Raw genomic sequence first — 17108 nt, 5'->3', positions numbered from 1 at the left:
GAGGAAACTACTGAGGCTGTAATTTCCTGCGTAAAATCCATTCTGGAAAACGTGGTCTAGAGTGATTTCAATGGATCCACTTCTCTACAGAATAGCTTAGAAATAAAGGCCCTTTCCCTGCAGAGTGGAGGTGAGCAGGGTTAAAGGGGCTGTCACGCTCCCTTGGTGCAACTCAGGTGACTTTCAGCTAAGGAGTCATTCATCCTGGGATGGAGGACGCTTTTCTAAGTAGGTGATAAATCCTTCTAGGAACTGACAAGACCCAGGAACCCTGCATCAAGATGCCCCAACCAAAGCAAGCTGTTCATAGATTGAAATGGTTTTTGATCATTCTTACTATATGTTAACCTCAGGAAGGTCTTTGCTTAGAAGTAAAACCAAAGCTATCTGAATCACTAACCACAACAAGTTTAAATCCAAAATCCATAAAGTCTTAGAAAAATCAAGACAGGCAATATTTGGTCAATCAAAAATGACCAATTTATTTAATGCTGGATGTGATGTATTGTCCTTTGGAAATCCTAGTAGGTCACTCAAATATGGCCAATAAAACTATGGTTTGGTGACTCTTTAATGCTGTTTGTAATATGTACGTACTCGTGTCTCTTGACAATAAACACGTAATACTAAGTTCCACACCACCCTTTTCGGGGCCCAGTAGAAAATGAAAATGCAGGTTCCTTGTTAAAAAATTATTAAGAACCTCAAGATGGTGCCAGCAGAGCATTAACCTAGGGGCGGGCAGGTGGGGTCCTAATGATACCACACAGGCAGGCCAGACGCCCATGAAGCTGGCCCTGTTCCTGACACCACCATACTTACTCTTTAAAGGAAAAAAGGTTCCAAATTGGCCCTAAAACACTCCAAGATAAGAAGGCAAGAGCATTGACAAAATACTGCTGACAACCTCTCTACATATTACATGTGCGTGGACTAAAGACTTTGAAATATCAAGAATACACATATTTACATATGCATGCAAAGCTGAATCACTTTGCTGTGTAGCTGAAGCTAACACAATGTTCAAATCAACGACATTTCAATAAAAATTAAAAAATAAATAAAACAGATAAAGACGAACGACTCTGCAGTATCATTTCACACTGAACACTCCCGGGCCAGGTAAAATTCAAACAACTGACGGCATCCCCTCCCCCTCCCACCGCTGGAAGGACTTCATGACCCAGATACTGTTTTCTGCTTTACGAGAGATCTTGAAAATTCATCGCGTTAGAAACATCTTGAGACACACCGGCTATTTTACCTTCTTCGTGGCCAAGCTGCTTATTTTTAGCTCTCTTCCTGGTCTCGATTTTATCCGTGTCTGCATTTACTGCTTCATAAACCGTTTCCGCCACTTCCTGCTGCCAGCGCTCAGAGATCACCAGAGGGAAGTTCTTGTAGAGTTCTTGGTCGCAATCAAGAAGCTTGTTATTTTAAGAAATCAAGACATGTATGATTTGACATGCTCACAAAGGCAACAGATCCCAAAGCACCATAACTGTGTGTGAGAAGATAATGAGGCGACAGGCTATAACCACTAGGAGCCGACTTCTCAGCGGTCATAAACCTCTGCTGACAACCGTCGAGCAGTCAGGCATATACTATACAACACGGAGCACACGGCCAGTGTTTCATAAGGACCGCAAATGGAGCAGAACCTTTCAAAACTGGGAATCACTACAGTGTACAACTGTAAGCTATATAATACTGCACATCAACTATACTTCAATAAAGTTTTTCTAGAAAAAAAAAAGGAAAACAAAACAAAGGACAACCCAACAACTGGGGTCCACCACAGGCTGATACAAGATAAGGACACTTCACTTCCAACCCTGTGTCAGTCAGATTCACGCCAATCTTCTACAGCATCCTTAGTTCGTTTTTGCCAATTAAAAATTAACATATACGGGGTTTTCTATAAAGTACTACAGAAAATTTCAGTTATAGTGAGGCTATTCTATTCGTGGGATTTCCCAGGTGGCGATAAAGCTAAAGAATCCATCTGCCAATGCAGGAGATGCAGGAGACGCGAGTCTGATCCCTGGGTCGGGAAGATCCCCTGGAGAAGGAAATGGCAACCACTCCAGCATTCTTGCCTGGAGAATCCCAAGGACAGAGGAGCCTGGTGGGCTACAGTCCATGGGGTCACAAAGAGTTGGACACGACTAAGGGACTGAGCATGCACACACTTTTTATTTGTAAAGACAGGAAAACAGAGCTGTATGGGTTTAGAGACATCAACAAGGGAGAACCCAGGAGGGCTCTCTGCTCTGTGCCCACCCTCCATTAATCTGGAAAGTGAGAAATACAAAAAGGTCAACCAGGCTGAATTTACTGTTCAACCCACGAACCTTCCAACGAATCCAAGTTGAACAGCAGGATTAATCTCAAGACACGTGGAGAGTTTAGGCAACTTGGCCTTTCAGAGGCACTATAATAAAAATTATACTTAATGACAGCATCTCTCTGCCAAACTATTACTCAGAATTCTTCATTCTTCCTCCTAAATGAGGCTGTGCTCTGAAAGCGAGCTGAGAAAATACTTTTTCAGATCTGAGTTACAGTTTTGTGGCAGAAAGACAAGCGATCCTACTGATAGAAAATAACAGGCCTGTTTCTCAAAAGCACAGCTCTTTCTAGAAGCTTGACTCACTCACTCCCTTGCCTGAGAGGTGAGTACAGGAGAGATTTTACTATAGGCAAGTCACTTGGAAGGAAAATGGAGAAAGACTGAGGGTGAGGCTCTGGCCCACAGGCCTTTGGCACATCCCTGAACCACCTAACCACTGGACAAACCTGCATCCAGGTCCCAACGGGGATGTTCTCCACCTGCCCTTTGACCTGTTAGCCTGAAGTGAAGATTCTGAGGTCAAAATGTGTACTGTTTTCCCCCTTTCTGCTTTCTTCAGGTGCCCAAACCAAGCCGGGTGCTGACCTTTCGGATGTCCTGAGTGTGAACACGTGTGTACGTGTGTGTGTGTGTGTGTGTGTGTGCATGCAGTGGAGTGTCAGAGCATCAAGGCTAGGTCAGCACCCTGTGATAACACTGGGACAGATTCTGGAGTCTGGCGAAAGTGAAAATACCCTCCTTTCCCAAGCAGTTGCTCCGAAATGGACGTTTTCTGCTTTATGTATAAAGGGTTCCAGCTCCTGTAAGGCCAGAGAGCCTTGGTCTTTATGACTCAGCCTATGTGAAAAATGCATGAAACAAAGCCCTACCAGAAGCGAGCTGTTTTTCCTTAAAGACGATGTGCTATTTCGACTGCTTTTAAGAGACACAGCCTTCTCAGCTCTGGCTCAGGAAGAAGCAAAACCGGCACAGCAGGAGGCGTTAGCGCAACTGCCGGGAGGCAGACACAGGTGACCCAAGCCCAGAGGAAGCCTGGCAATGAAATCGCTCACTCCATGGGGGTTGAAGTGCTCCAGAGGTTCCCGCAGCAGCCCCGGCTCACTCTGGAACTAAGTGTGCATCTGGGCCCAGGGTGTCTGACTCCAAAGGCCAGACTACAGCTGACAAAACCAAAAGCATGAGAATCCCCTTTGAATATTAAAAATTTCATGGGCTCCCATGGGATATTCACTTTCTTTTTAGTGTCCTTTGCTGGAGAGCAGCATGCCTGATGACAAAACTCTTCTGTGACAGCAGCGATCCTTTGAGATAACCCTGTAAAGGGGCTGCTCCCGAAGCTGCAGGGTGCTAGTTACACCCCAACAAGTCCTGCTGTACAGGCCACGGGAGATGCCAGGCCTCTGGGCAGTGGTCGGCTGTCACCCCCAGGGGAGCCAAGGTTCCGACCAGGGAAGCGGCTGTGGCCCTCTCCGCTGTGCTGCTCCTGAGCTCCTCCACCACCCTCCATCCTGAGAAACTGACCCCGCGAGCACACCAATCACATTTACAGCTGGCTGCCTGGTCGGAAAGACCAGGGAGCTGACACAAGGCCAGGGACGCGGGCCGCTAAGGACACGGTGGCAGGGCGGGGGGCGGCTCTCAGAGGGTTGTGCTGTTTGGGAGGGGGAGACTCTGGGGGAAGCTGAGAAGGTGGGAGCAGTGAGAACTTGACATGCAGTGACATGCTTTGACTCAGCAGCCGAAAGAGGGCGACTTTGTCTCATGACTCATCATCTCTAAATATGCCCTTGTCTACTTGGAAAACAATGATAGCAACCAGAGTTTGAAAAATGCAGAGGATGCTATATGTACAAAAAACAGTGATTATTTCACTTTTGATTGACAAGTGTGAGATGATTCACGCTGTTTGCCCTTTTCATCCTAACACAGAGAGACTGGGAAATGTGGGAGAATTAAGATGGCTGGCTCTCTGGTTTGAAGCCAGGTAACGTTTGCCATCGCATGGTTGTTTTTCGTGCTTCATAATACATCTGAGTTTTCTGTTAACCACTAATCTATCCAAATCAATAACAATGTGACTATTTTTCAGTTTATCAAACATGAAATGGGTGGTCAAGGAAAGCTCTCCTACGGGACGCCCATGACGGTCCAGTGGTTAAAAATTCACCTTCCAGTGCAGACGATGCAGGTTCCATCCCCAGGCTGGGAACTGAAATCCCACACGCCACGGTGCTACTGAGCCCGCATACTGCTAACTAGAGAGAAGCCTGTATGCTGCAACTAAGACCTGACTAAATACACAAATTAAAAAAAAAAAAAACAACACTTTTGTAGTCTCTAATTCAGGTCTTAATCTCTTCTACATTCATCAAACATGTGGATATTCATTTGTAAGTTACAGTCCAACACAAACAGGCCAGTACTAAGACAGTTATGAAGTCTGATTTCCAAAAGAAAGAAAGAAAGAAAAAAATCCCCCTCCCCAAAGCAAGCCTCACAAGTATACCTTGATGCCTTTGGTATCCTCTTCATCAAATGAGCCGATATCAAAGGCGTCGGCTGCATTGACTTCCCCTCGGGGAGGGATCAAGGGTGGAGGGTACTGGAAGAGCCAGAGAAGAAGGGTTTGGTTACCAGGGGACCGGGCCCTGGGCCCAGCCCGCTGTCCTATAAAGAGTTTGCCGCGAAAGACATCAAGGTGCCACAGTCTGTGTAGCACTCATTCAAGCTCTCACAATCACAGTACATGGTCTGCAATGGCCCCCAAAGGAGAGGCACCCTCCACGACCCAGCTGCTAGAGGCTAAACGCCTGCGGCAGGGCAGGAGAGGGTGTCCCCACCCACAGACACCCCGAGGCTGATGCTAGCCGAACCAGAGCCCTGACTCTACGTCTAAACAGGCAGGACTAACAGAGCATCAGTCCTCAAGTGAGTCTGTACACAGATGAGTCCAAAGCTGATCATCAACGCTGAGAAAAACAACAGCTTTAATTTGGGGTGTTTTCCTGTATCAGAGAGAACATTAAAGAATATCTTACAATAAGCCAAGGGGTTCATGCTGCTACCCAGTCATGCTAATTCTTAAATGACGTGGGGCTGGGCTTGAAGGCATCTGTAAGCGCAGGACGTTTCCTGCATATTTTTTACATATAAACAAAGAGGAAGAAGTGGTCCCAAAGGGAATGAGCTAGCAGGCAGTGCTTGGATAGAGGAGCAAGAAGCTGGGCTGTGGATGGGAGAGCTGGGGGCGAACTCTGGGGACAGGGCCAGGATGCAGAGCTGCAGACAAAGGTGCAGCGGGAGGGAGCATCGGGGCTGGCACCAGGGTGGGGGCCCAGCAGGGGTACCTTCTGCAGGTAGACGTGCTGCCAGTCGATGCCTCTGAAGAAGTCGTGCGCTTTTAGCTCCTGTGCGCTGCAGGAGAGACAGAGTCACAGTGGCAGTAAGTCTGCATTCGGAAAACTAAGAAATGGTTCGCAAACGGCATCTCCTGTTAAGGACATGCAGCAACAACTGTTTCTAGTTCTTTAAGACAGCAGGTAAAATATGCTTCCTTTCCCAGGAAACACTGCGATGCTTAGAAACGCTGCACGCTGAGCCTAGGGATATGATCCCACATGATCGTTTACAAGGGATGCTCACCCCGGCCTAAGATAACCTATGGTTTTTGCAGACTATCTCTGTGTATCTGCAATCGTGAGAACAAATTTAACTAAGAACTGAGTTAGAGCGATCTACACGTTAAAGAGATTTACAGCAAAGGTCTACAAGTCCTGACAGATCAGATAACAGAGATCAAAGCAACAAGTACTAATTTCGAAGCAAACTAGACATTTAATAGAATGGTGCATGCTAAACCCCTTCATAAACTGGAGAAAACAACCTTTTCCAAAGAGCACTGCTGCTGAAGCTCAGTTCACAAGGAACAGAAGGAGCTGCAGACTCTGAGGAACACAGACCTGTGAAGACACACAGCTCCGACGTGATCCTCCCCTACCCACCCCGAACTGAAACGGTAGATTCTTGATACATCGAGAGGAACCGTACTGCTTTCTGGGGGGAGATGCCGAAACGCAGAAGCGACGGCCTACCTGCCTCCGTGGCAGCCGAGGCGCTTACTGACATCTCGCTGAAGCAGACCTTCCAGAAGGGACTTGAGCTCAGGGGAGAAGACGTCTGGAAGTTCCACGTTCTGGGGGTGGGAGGAGGGGGACATGCCTTCAAAAATGCATCTGTGGAAACAGTGCCCTCCCCCTCGACCAGATTTGAAGGCGATTTCTTACATAAGGATAGTGTTAAAGAAAACTGCAGATACCTCACAAGCTAACATTGACTCTATAAAGAAACCCAGTGCAGCTACTCATCACTTCCAGAGTCAATCGGCAGGCTGGAGCCAGAAGAATTGGGTCTCCTCGCTCTTCTGTGTCCCATTCATTTTGCCTTTTTTTTTTCTCTTTAGTTTTGGTCTTGATTTTTCTGTATCTTTCTCTTACTGTCTGTTAGCAAATCTTGTTATCTGCCTTGGCATCTATCTCCATTATTTTAAGAAAGCATTTTTTTATACTAGTTGTAATAGAATGAGATAGGAAAATTATCATGAGAATAACAACGGTTTTTTACTTTCTTACCATGGTGAGAGTCATTCGGTCTATCTCATGCTTATCTTTGGTTTTATGTTGTCTGAAAGGGCTGTGACTGGAGAAACAAAGAAAACTCTATTACTAGACGGTTTTGGGTAACAGCAAATACCATTGACTAATATTTGAGCAGTTCTGTCACTGCTCATTCAAAACTGCAGGAAGACAAAAGCCATGAACCTACACCATTTCCGGGGGAAACTTGCTGATCAGGTTGCCAATCAGACATTTAGGTCCTGAATGAGCAAGGCTGATGTTTACTTGAACTCTTGATACTCACGTCAATGAAGTCATTCTACCAGAATAAACTTTAGCAAATATATTCCAAATGACAATTTAAAATATCACTTGGAAAAAAAAATCAGCCAACAGGTTTTTATGAAAATGAAAGTCATACATATGACATCGGTCACATTAGTGTTTGAGATAATAGTAATGTCCATACAGTTTTTTTTAGAAAAAAATGGATGAGTCCCTCAAACAACGCAAAAAGCTGCTGTTGAACCAAAATACAAAATGAACATACTCCCCTGCCCCAGAACCCAGTAATTTTAAGAAATACATTCCTTTGGTGATAAGAGATACAAACCAACCCTGTGCTCCCAGATCCTCCAGGGTTCTGAGAACTGCTCACTCGTGTTCTAACTTACAAATGGCTCCAGATCTGAGTCAGAAACCCTGGGCTCACACTGTGACCTGGCTACTGGCTGCAAGTCATTCGTGGAGACCTCGTCTCGGTCTCTCTCCCTGTACATGGCATAACGCCACAAACGTCACCGAAACAGTAAGAGGAAAGACTTGAAATGATGCACATGCCGGCAGCTGAGACAACGGGAGGGTGCGGTGGGTAACTGACAGGCGCGTGCGACAGATGAACCTAACTTTACAAAATAAATGTCTCCTCGTAAAGACATTATTTCTACTCTTGACCATGTTTTTAAAATGCTGAAGCTAAAGTTAATCTTAGATATCGCTTATACACGGACTCTGAAATACGACCCAAATGAACTTATCTACGAGACAGACACCAGCTCACAGGCCTAGAGAACAGACCAGCTGTTGCCAAGGCGGAGAGGGCTGGGAAGAGGGGTGGACTGGGAGCTTGGCATTAACAGCTGTAAACTCTTATATACAGAATGGGTGAACAACAAGGTCCTACTGCACGGCACAGGGAACTATAATCAATATCCCATGACAAACCATAATGGAAAAGAACAGGAAAAAAAAAATACACGTATAACTGAACCACTTTGCTGTACAGTAGAAATTAGCACAACACTATAAATCAACTATGCTTCAATAGAATATTTTTTTAAATAAAGATGCTCCTAGCATTAAAAGAGACTAGTAAACATACAAACTAGAAAACCCTGGCCTTATTTACTTACTTGAAAATTTAAAAAGGGACATACATGATAGGATTTTCTGGTAGTAAAGACATGCCTGTTAAACGACCAGCCCTACAGATTTATTTGGGCCTTCCCTGGAGGCTCAGACAGTAAAGAATCTGCCTGCAATGCAGGAGACCCTGGTTCTATCCCTGGGTTGGGAAGATCTCCTGAGGAAGAGAATGGCAGCATTCTTGCCTGGAGAATTCCATGGACAGAGGAGTCTGCTGGGCTACAGTCCACAGGGTTGTGAAGAATCAGATACACCTGGGCGACTAACACTTTGACTTTTCACTTTCATAGGTTTATTTATAAGGCATATAAAACATAAGCTGAGGCAAGGTATTATACAAAATAGTTCTATAAAACAGAGTAGGATGTTGAATATATAACTCAATGTGATTTAGAAAAAAAAAAAACTAATTAAAACTGTGCCCACCCTTGCAATCTACTTACTGCTTACTGAATTAGGTAAACTATGCACCGTAGCATCTCCTGCAGAGATGATTCCACTTTAGAGTATTTATTTAAATATTTCAGTTCTCACTTTGCACGAGAGGGGGCACTCCAACGCTTATTTTCTTTCTTATGCAATGAAAAACACATTAATTTCCATCTCTTGAAAGCTTTCATTTGGGGAAAAACAAAAAATCTAAACAAGGTGAATCAGTACCAAGCAAACATACACTAATCTTTCAAACGGATTTTGATTGGAAATATTCTTTGCACCCTAGATGTTTCCAAGGAGAAAAAAATGTAAAATTACTGCAGTTAAAAAGCAAATGGGATAGAATAACAAATAATATGCTATTCATGAGACATTGTAAGTTTTGAAACTTGGCTGGTATCACCTTCTTTTTCAGGGTTATTTCTGGCAGTGCTGGGTCTCTGCTGCTGGGTGGACTTTCTCCAGCTGCGGTGAGCAGGGGCCACTCTCCAGTTGTGATGAGCGGGGGCCGCTCTCTTCACTGTGGTGCGTGGGCTTCTCGTTGCAGTGGCTTCTCTTGTTGTGGAGCGCGGGCTCTAGATGCGTGGGCTTAGTTGCTGCGGTGTATGTGGGATCTTAGTTCCTTGACCAGGGATGAATGTGTGCCCCTTGCAGGCAAATTCTTAACCCCTGGACCATCAGGTAAGCTCTGGCTTGTATCACTCTTGTATGCAAAACACACAGAGATATGAACATGCTCAAGGTTCAAGAGAAAAGGAATATAGGCTTAGCAGCGCTTACTAAGACCTCAGTCGTCTGCATGACACGACTGTTGCCACTCGCCGGGGAGTTCCTTCACATGTAAAAGAGGATGTGGGAAAGTCTCCCCCGTTTTGGCAAATCCTCCTGCTCTGGCTCCTGTGTGAAAAGCCGGGGGACCCCCTCCTGCTCTTGACCTTTGTGCGATGCAGGAAGCAGAGGGCTGTGCTCCACACTTGCAGAGAAGGACGGCTATGTTCTGACAGGGATGCTCTGTGCTAAATTTAAAAACTCTTTCATGAGACCCGAGGGAGGGCTTTGCGAGGGGACTGGAGTTAAAGTTAGTGGTGCCAAAAACATTCCCAGCACATGCGCACAGTTGCTACAAACTCCGTTTGATAAATATAGCTCTCTGCGTCTGACTCAATAAGAGACGATCGGAAATGCTTGTCGGCTCTCGGGCTCTGGGGTGTCGTGTGGAGAGAGCTTGGTCTTTGAAGTCCTGATGCGCATCTGTTTCCAATGGCTTCTTGATTATTCTTTGTGAACAAAACCCAAGATTCCATTTCTATTTTGGAAAATGTTAAAGAACCTCCGATAGTAATGATCTCCATTCTGAAGGAGGCACGTGGGGCCCACAGATCCTGTGTGATCACAGCTGCTCCCGGACGCAGCCACTTTAAATAGGAGACGGTAACGGGTCTGTCAACAGTTTGCGACACCAGCCAAGCCCTCATGCAACATTCAGGCTGTGTCGAAGGACACTGTGGAAACAGGACTCACATGTGCAGTGGTCGGATGTGGCTTTGGAATTACGAGAGAGAGTGTGAGAACTGCGAATTGCCCCCAGGTGAGTTGGGAAATCGTTCAAGGCATGACAAACAATGGGGAAACATACAGAGACACACACACATATCATATTCACAGTGAAACCAGAGCTCAGAGACAATCTGTTTATAAACACAAGTGATTAAGAAGTCTTACATCAAAAATTAATTCTAGAATACCAAAAAGACAGCATGCAACATCAAATGTGAGTTTTGAACCTAAGCCAACAGCTGCCAAAATATTTATAAACATTCCTTTTTTCCCGAGAGGAACAAACTCAGTAACCTCAGACAGAGCTCTGCTTTCCCCAGACCACCCCCAGGGCTCTCTCCTCATGTCTGACAATCAATGGGGACAAGTTTAAGATCAAGGCTATGGTCACACCAATTCTTTCTCTTAACAGATATCTGACTCTAGCTCGAGGGTCGTGACCACATTTCTGCACATTTGCAACATCTTTGTACACAGATGCTCTCTCATATCTGACAGTCAGCTGAAGTGGAAGCAGTGACCCCACCCAACAGATGGTCCAGGGACGCAAACACATCCTCCAGCCTCGACAGCATCCTCACATCCAGGTTCCTGTCTCTTGCACCCTGAGGAATCCTTCGAGGGCGTCACGACAGAATGAGAGGTGCAGAGAAATGTTTCAGCCAAGGTGATGGGGCACACTGGTCAGTGCGGGAATTATCTGATCACAGAAAACAGAAGCAAAAAGACCCTTGGTGACCCCTGGTCACCATCACTGCACAGACACGGGAGGGACGGGAAGAGACTGGGTCTGCAGCGGAGTTCCTCCTCCTCGGCTGGGTGACCTTTCGTGGGGGCAGTGGGGGTGTCCTCTGCAGCACCCCTGGCCTCGACCTGCCAGATACCAGAAGGAGCCCCTCCCCTAGTTGGCACCACCCAAAATGTCCCCAAGTGTTGCCAGGAGCTCCTGGGGTTGAGGACGAGTGCTGGGGAGGGTCTGGCATGGAGTCTGGTTTATTCCACGAGGATTGACGCTGCTGCAGCTTACGGTGCGGCTGCCGGAAGCAGGGTGCCCAGCTCTCTGAACCTGTCCATGTGAGACGCCATGTCTAGCCGCCACCATTCTCATCTCTTGTTATCCATCCATCTCATCCCCACTACCATCCTCTGGATGTCTTCCTGTTGGCCTAGACTCCCCTCCACAGGGGTCACATCAACTGTGATGCTTTAACCAAGCCTGATCAAGGACGTCACAGAGGAAGTAGCACCTTCCAACTCAGTCCTGCAGACCTGAACCATGACCAAGGAGATGGAATTCACTTTTTCAGCCACAAATACACTGTTGGCCTAGAATTAACGACTGGACCCATCCTTGGATCTTATAAAAACAGGAATATATGCCAGACTGTTCCTAGTCTATACGTGTGGACATTATTATAGACAGAATAACAACATTAGACAGAAATCAATAAACAAAGAAAGCCCTGAACCAAGGCTCTGCCATATTTCACAACCGACTTTCATATCCTGAGTTCATGCACAACGGTTTTGCTGTTGTGCAGTTTTTTTTAAATTACCTCATGATTCTGTAACTGTGGCTTCTGACCTCTGACCGTTCCCCCCACAACCAGAGGAGACCTGAGTGAAGAGAGCGTGTTTGGATGCACTCACCGCGCACGCAGGGACCCCCGCCGGCCGGGGAAACGTCTCGGGTGGAAAGCGGTTTTCTCTGGTCTGCTTTGCAGAAACTCTCTAATTAGGTCAGCTAGTCTGATTACAGGAATTAAGGCCCTCCAGGCTCCACAAACACAATAATTCAATTAAGGACCAACAGGACCTGAGTCTCTGAGCAGTAATACAATTTCAGTTCCCAAGTGAGGCAGAGAGCAGAGAACAACTAGATTACCCGAGTCCTGGGGAAGCAGCCAGGGTGCCTGGAACCTAGTCTAGGGGGAAGACAGGGAACTCAGCCTCTTTCCAGATTGTGTTAAAAACATCTTATGGAAAAACATGAACAAACTTTTTGGCCAGCCCAATATAAGAAGAACATGCTGTGATGCTCAGTAAGGCTTTCCGGAAAACACGTGGCCAGTTAGACAAACTACCAGGCCTGTGTGTTCATAGGGGAAATGTAACAGGGAGAATCCTGACCAGGAAATTTTAGTATAAATTGCTTTTTTGTGGTACCTCTATGAATGGAGAATAATCAAAAACACATCTTAAACACTTACACTTTCTATTAAAATTGACTCAAGACTCTTAAAACTAATGGAATATTAACATAATTTGTAAATGTTCAATGTGAGAACGTATCTCAAGAGGACTTTCATTCCATCCTCTTTCCACTGTATTTCATCATCTCTGGCAGTTTACACCAAAAGGACAAGCATAACACAAGTGAAGAACACAGAACTGCACAACTGTCTGTTTTTAAAAGCTGCAAATTTCAGCATATTCACAAACAAATGCGCACTTTTAACACAGGTTCACTTTGGGTCTTCACCCTCTTGTGTAAGAAATGCTTTGAGCTCACAAGACAATCATGAGTAATTCATTTCTAGGGAAAAGGAATTCTACTACCCTCTTCAATTATCTATATTTAAAAATAGCACTCAGTCCCCAAATAAGGCTTAACAATGGAAATAGTCCAACACGGTCTTATGTTACGTTTAAACGTGCTGGAATTTCTTCCTGGAGTGGGACAAAAATACCCAAAGCTTACGGGAAGGAAACACATTTTTACGGGCAGAAAGAGCTGTGAGCACTGCCTGGATCACTGTGTGGCTTAAAGATCGCTATCTGATCTATACAGATACTAGCAGCTAATGATGTGTAAACATTTCTTATCCACGGTGATGGACTGAAGGGACACATGTCACTCACCCTCTCAGAAGCTTGAAAAGCATGCAGCCCAGGGAGAACCAGTCGGCACTGCTGTCGTAGGCGGTCCCCTTCTGCAGAACTTCGGGCGCCATGTACCCATGGGTGCCACTGGGGAGAAGAAGGGTGCGTGCAGTCAACAGCATGCTCCCGCTCACAGACTATCCCCAGCTCGCCCAGAGGCCAGGGCGCCATTCATCAAATAGAAGCAAGGCCAAACAAGGAGGAGGGGACACCAGCACTTCCATCAAGTATGGCTTGGTGAACACTCAATAGGAAAACGATCTTTCCTTCATTAAAATAGGAATGAATATTAATAAATTACCATATGAGATAACCGTGAGCCATGTGCATGCTCTGGGCATGCTCTATGGTCTGGGAGGTGAGATCTGAATCTTGTGAGCCATCCCCACTACAGCAAGGGGGAGCCAAGGGTCTCTTGCCCACTGGAGAGCTTTTGTGTGGAGATGTGTGGGGCTGGGGAGGTGGTTATGAACGGGTGACCACACCGCAGTGTTCCGGACCTGGAAGCGATGGGGACAGGTTAGTGCCCGTCCCCATCTGCGAGGACAGGTGACCAAACTGCAACACTCTGGACCTGGAAGTGATGGTATCGGGCACTCCTGTGAGGCGCCACCCCCCATGCTGAGGACTGGGGTTTGCACAGGTGTCCATGGCGGCCCCCACCCTCTACAGTCACGGTGGTCCCCACGTGGTGGTGGGGAAGCTGACAGGTATGGAGACAGAGAAGTCCCAGGTCTGAAGAGCTGCCGACAGGTCAAAGGACCCAGCTTAGCAAATGTGCAGATGGCTTGCGGGAAGCTGAGAAAAACTACCTGGGAGGATAGCTGTTTACATATAATATGTTCTATCTGCAACTCAAAATCCTCTCCTGTCCTACAATGTGAGCACACACCATTCCAAGAGTGAGAGAAGGCTCATGGGAAACTTTCAGAGGTGTGGGCTCAAAAGCGCTCCCCAAAAGATGTTATCTGCAGCTGCATTCCTGTCCTTCGTCGATTTTCTTCACTGATAGAATGGATGATGATGTGATACCTTCACCCCCACAGAACACATGTGGGATGGGCTCAGGGCAGCATCGGCACTAGAAAAGAACCCCTTGCGTTCTTATAAGCATTTCTAACTTGCTTGTGCTCAGTTTCGGTGAGAATCTGCTCAGACAAGTGACCCTGGATTGTTGATGACTCGGGCTCAACACTGGGACTGGTGTCCTCTCAGCCTCATAGTTCCATCTTGAAAGACTTTTCCAAACAGTGGAAATGGGCACTGGTCCATCTACCAGAAAAGCTCTGCCCCCTGCAACCCAAAGTCTGCTGGCATGAGGTCAGCGAGTCACACTATGAGGACGTCAGAGATTTCTGTAAGGGGCATCCAAGCCATTTTCTGGGAAGCTTAATTTCAGTGTGGCCAGAAAAACCTTGGTGGCTTTATAACCTGTGATTCTTGGGATCAAAACCCAGTCCTGGGATGGGAAGACCCCGACAGGGAGACATACGCGGGGTTAGTGCACATCACGCCTCCGGGTGGACATGGCACACAACGCCGAGCACTGGGCCGCCTGCCGCGTGGTTTCCAGCCCTGCCACTCGGCAGCACCCGAGGCTGCTGCGCTTCCCACGGCCACTCTGTGCTGTCCACGCTGAAGGAACACCTGAGCGTTTGAAGGCACGGTGACTAGAGGCCGAGAGCTGTGCTCTTGAAGAAAATCAGCTGGGACTCAGGGAGTCATGATGATCCGCTCGATTCCACGCTCAAGCTTCCCTGTGTGGTCTGGTGGCTGCTCCACGGTTCACTTTTAGTTTCTGAGAATCCAATTCCATCATTAAAAGGACGGAGTCGCGGTCAAGACGGGGAACCGACCACGATGCTGCTCTGCCAGCATCAGATGGAGTCCTGGGATCACACCTACTGCTTTGAAAAGACCAGAGAAGCCCAGTCGAGGGTGAGAGTCTGGCCACAAGTCTTTAATCTAGTACCAGGTCCATCCTCTCAAAGCCTCATGGAGTTCAAACGAGTGTGGGGAGCTCGAGCCTTAGAGCTGGACAGAACTGGATTTTAATTCAAGCCCCACGATCTGCCAGGCCTGTGACTTTGCTCAAGCTCCTTAGTTTCTTGGAACCTCAGATTCTACCCCATAAAAAGTCAATGATTATATCCATGCCCTATGCAGGCTTCTAAAGAACCTCTTGATGGAAGTCTTGAAAGAGGAGAGTGAAAAAGTTGGCTTAAAACTCAACACTCAAAAAACAAAGATCATAGCATCTGGTCCCATTACTTTATGGCAAATAGGTAGGGAAACAATGGAAACAGTGAGAGACTTTGTTTTCTTGGGCTCCAAAATCACTGCAGATGGTGACTGCAGCTACAAAATTAAAAGACGCTTGCTCCTTGGAAGAAAAGCTATGACAAACCTAGACAGCATATAAAAAGGAGAGACATGACTTTGCCAACAAAGATCTGTATAGTCAAAGCTACGGTTTTTTCAATAGTCACGTATGTATGTGACAGCTGGACCACAAAGAAAGCTGAGCGCCAAAGAATTGATGCTTTTGAACTGTGGTGTTGGAGAAGCCTCTTGGGAGTCTCTTGGACTCCAAGGAGATCCAACCAGTTCATACTAAAGGAAATCCTGAATATTCATTGGAAGGACTGATGCTGAAGCCGAGGCTCCAATACTTTGGCCACCTGATGTGAAGAACTTACTCATTGGAAAAGACCCTGATGCTGGGAAAGATTGAAGGCAGGAGGAGAAGAGGGTGGCAGAGGATGAGATGGTTGGATGGCATCACTGACTTGACTGACATGAGTTTGAGCAAGCTCTGGAAGTTGGGGATGGACAGGGAAGCCTGGCGTGCTGCAGTCCGTGGGGCTGCAAAGAGTTGGACACGACTGAGCGACTGAACTGAACAGAACTGAATGAAGACACTAATAACAACACATTCAGGCCACCAGCCACGTGTTCCTGGGACAGCCAGTGTTCCACTCCCAGCATGAATGCTGTCCCCACACCAGTCACTTCCTGGACAGTCCCCTAGGTGGCTGTTCTGAGAGGTCAAGGAGCCTGTCTGCCTCAGCCCCGCAGCAGCGCTAGCACCTGGCACACAGCCAGCATCAACTAGACCCTCCCTGCGTGAAGGAGGTGACTACACCCCATAGCTGTCGCATGCAGTGAGCAGCACTGTGACGGCCTCTTTGCAGAAGAGAAAAATGAGGCTGGTGCCACGTGGAAGGATTCAAACCCACATCTGTCTCCAAAGCCTCTGTTCTCCGCCTCCTCCACCTAAAAACATACTTCTTCATTGAGCGTTTAATCTTTTTAAGTAGCGACCTCAGTATCGTCACTTAAACATGGAAACCAAGCTTCCCGACAGGGTTGGAAGGTTGAACCCTTAATGGATGTGGTTCAGATAACGGACAACAGACCACCTTTCAGACTTGGAGTGTGAATTACAGTAAGACGTGAGCGAGGCCTTTTGAGGGAATGAGTAACCCTGCTTCTGAAAGTTAATTCCTTTGGGAGATTAACTCTTATGAGCTCTTGGTTCATATTCAGTTGCGACTACCCTAAATTGAAGAAATTAGCATATCAAATAGCTGTGGCATTAAAAATTCAAATGACTCTCTTAAAAATGTCTGATGAACTCCCTGGGAGAGGCTGATATATCCAACCCCAGGTTCTGGCCTCATAATTGTCAAGTGCTAGCAAAATGCTAAGGCTTTTATCACCCTGTCCCACATTCTGCAGGAAGGGAGAGACATCTTTACAGAAACGGCACCAATTGCCATTAATATCTGATCAGAGCTTTAAACGGCAATTCTGATTTAATGCAGCCCCTCATAAAGTAG

General features: G+C 46.6%; 1 protein-coding gene across 10 annotated transcripts in view; it reads right to left on the bottom strand.

Moving 5' to 3' along the window:
• Positions 1 to 17108, bottom strand: part of GRK3 (G protein-coupled receptor kinase 3) — a 116529-nt gene that overhangs the window by 11174 nt on the left and 88247 nt on the right. For 9 of the 10 annotated variants that reach the window (XR_006056723.2, XM_060400833.1, XM_042234746.2 and 6 more), the window contains 6 exons: positions 13246 to 13353; positions 6982 to 7048; positions 6445 to 6545; positions 5701 to 5767; positions 4860 to 4955; positions 1265 to 1427 (listed from right to left, as the gene is read on the bottom strand). Coding sequence is in view for 9 of the 10 variants with exons in the window: in XM_060400833.1 (XP_060256816.1) it covers positions 1265 to 1427; positions 4860 to 4955; positions 5701 to 5767; positions 6445 to 6545; positions 6982 to 7048; positions 13246 to 13353 (602 nt within the window). In the remaining variant the exon portion in view is untranslated. The remainder of the gene's footprint in view (positions 1 to 1264; positions 1428 to 4859; positions 4956 to 5700; positions 5768 to 6444; positions 6546 to 6981; positions 7049 to 13245; positions 13354 to 17108) is intronic. The other variant, XM_042234748.2, reaches the window with a different exon arrangement.

The sequence above is a fragment of the Ovis aries genome, chromosome 17, assembly GCF_016772045.2.
Source record: "Ovis aries strain OAR_USU_Benz2616 breed Rambouillet chromosome 17, ARS-UI_Ramb_v3.0, whole genome shotgun sequence".
Taxonomy (NCBI): Eukaryota; Metazoa; Chordata; class Mammalia; order Artiodactyla; family Bovidae; genus Ovis; species Ovis aries.
The sequence above is the reverse complement of the archived record's forward strand: the minus strand, read 5'-3'. Positions and strand labels throughout refer to the sequence as shown.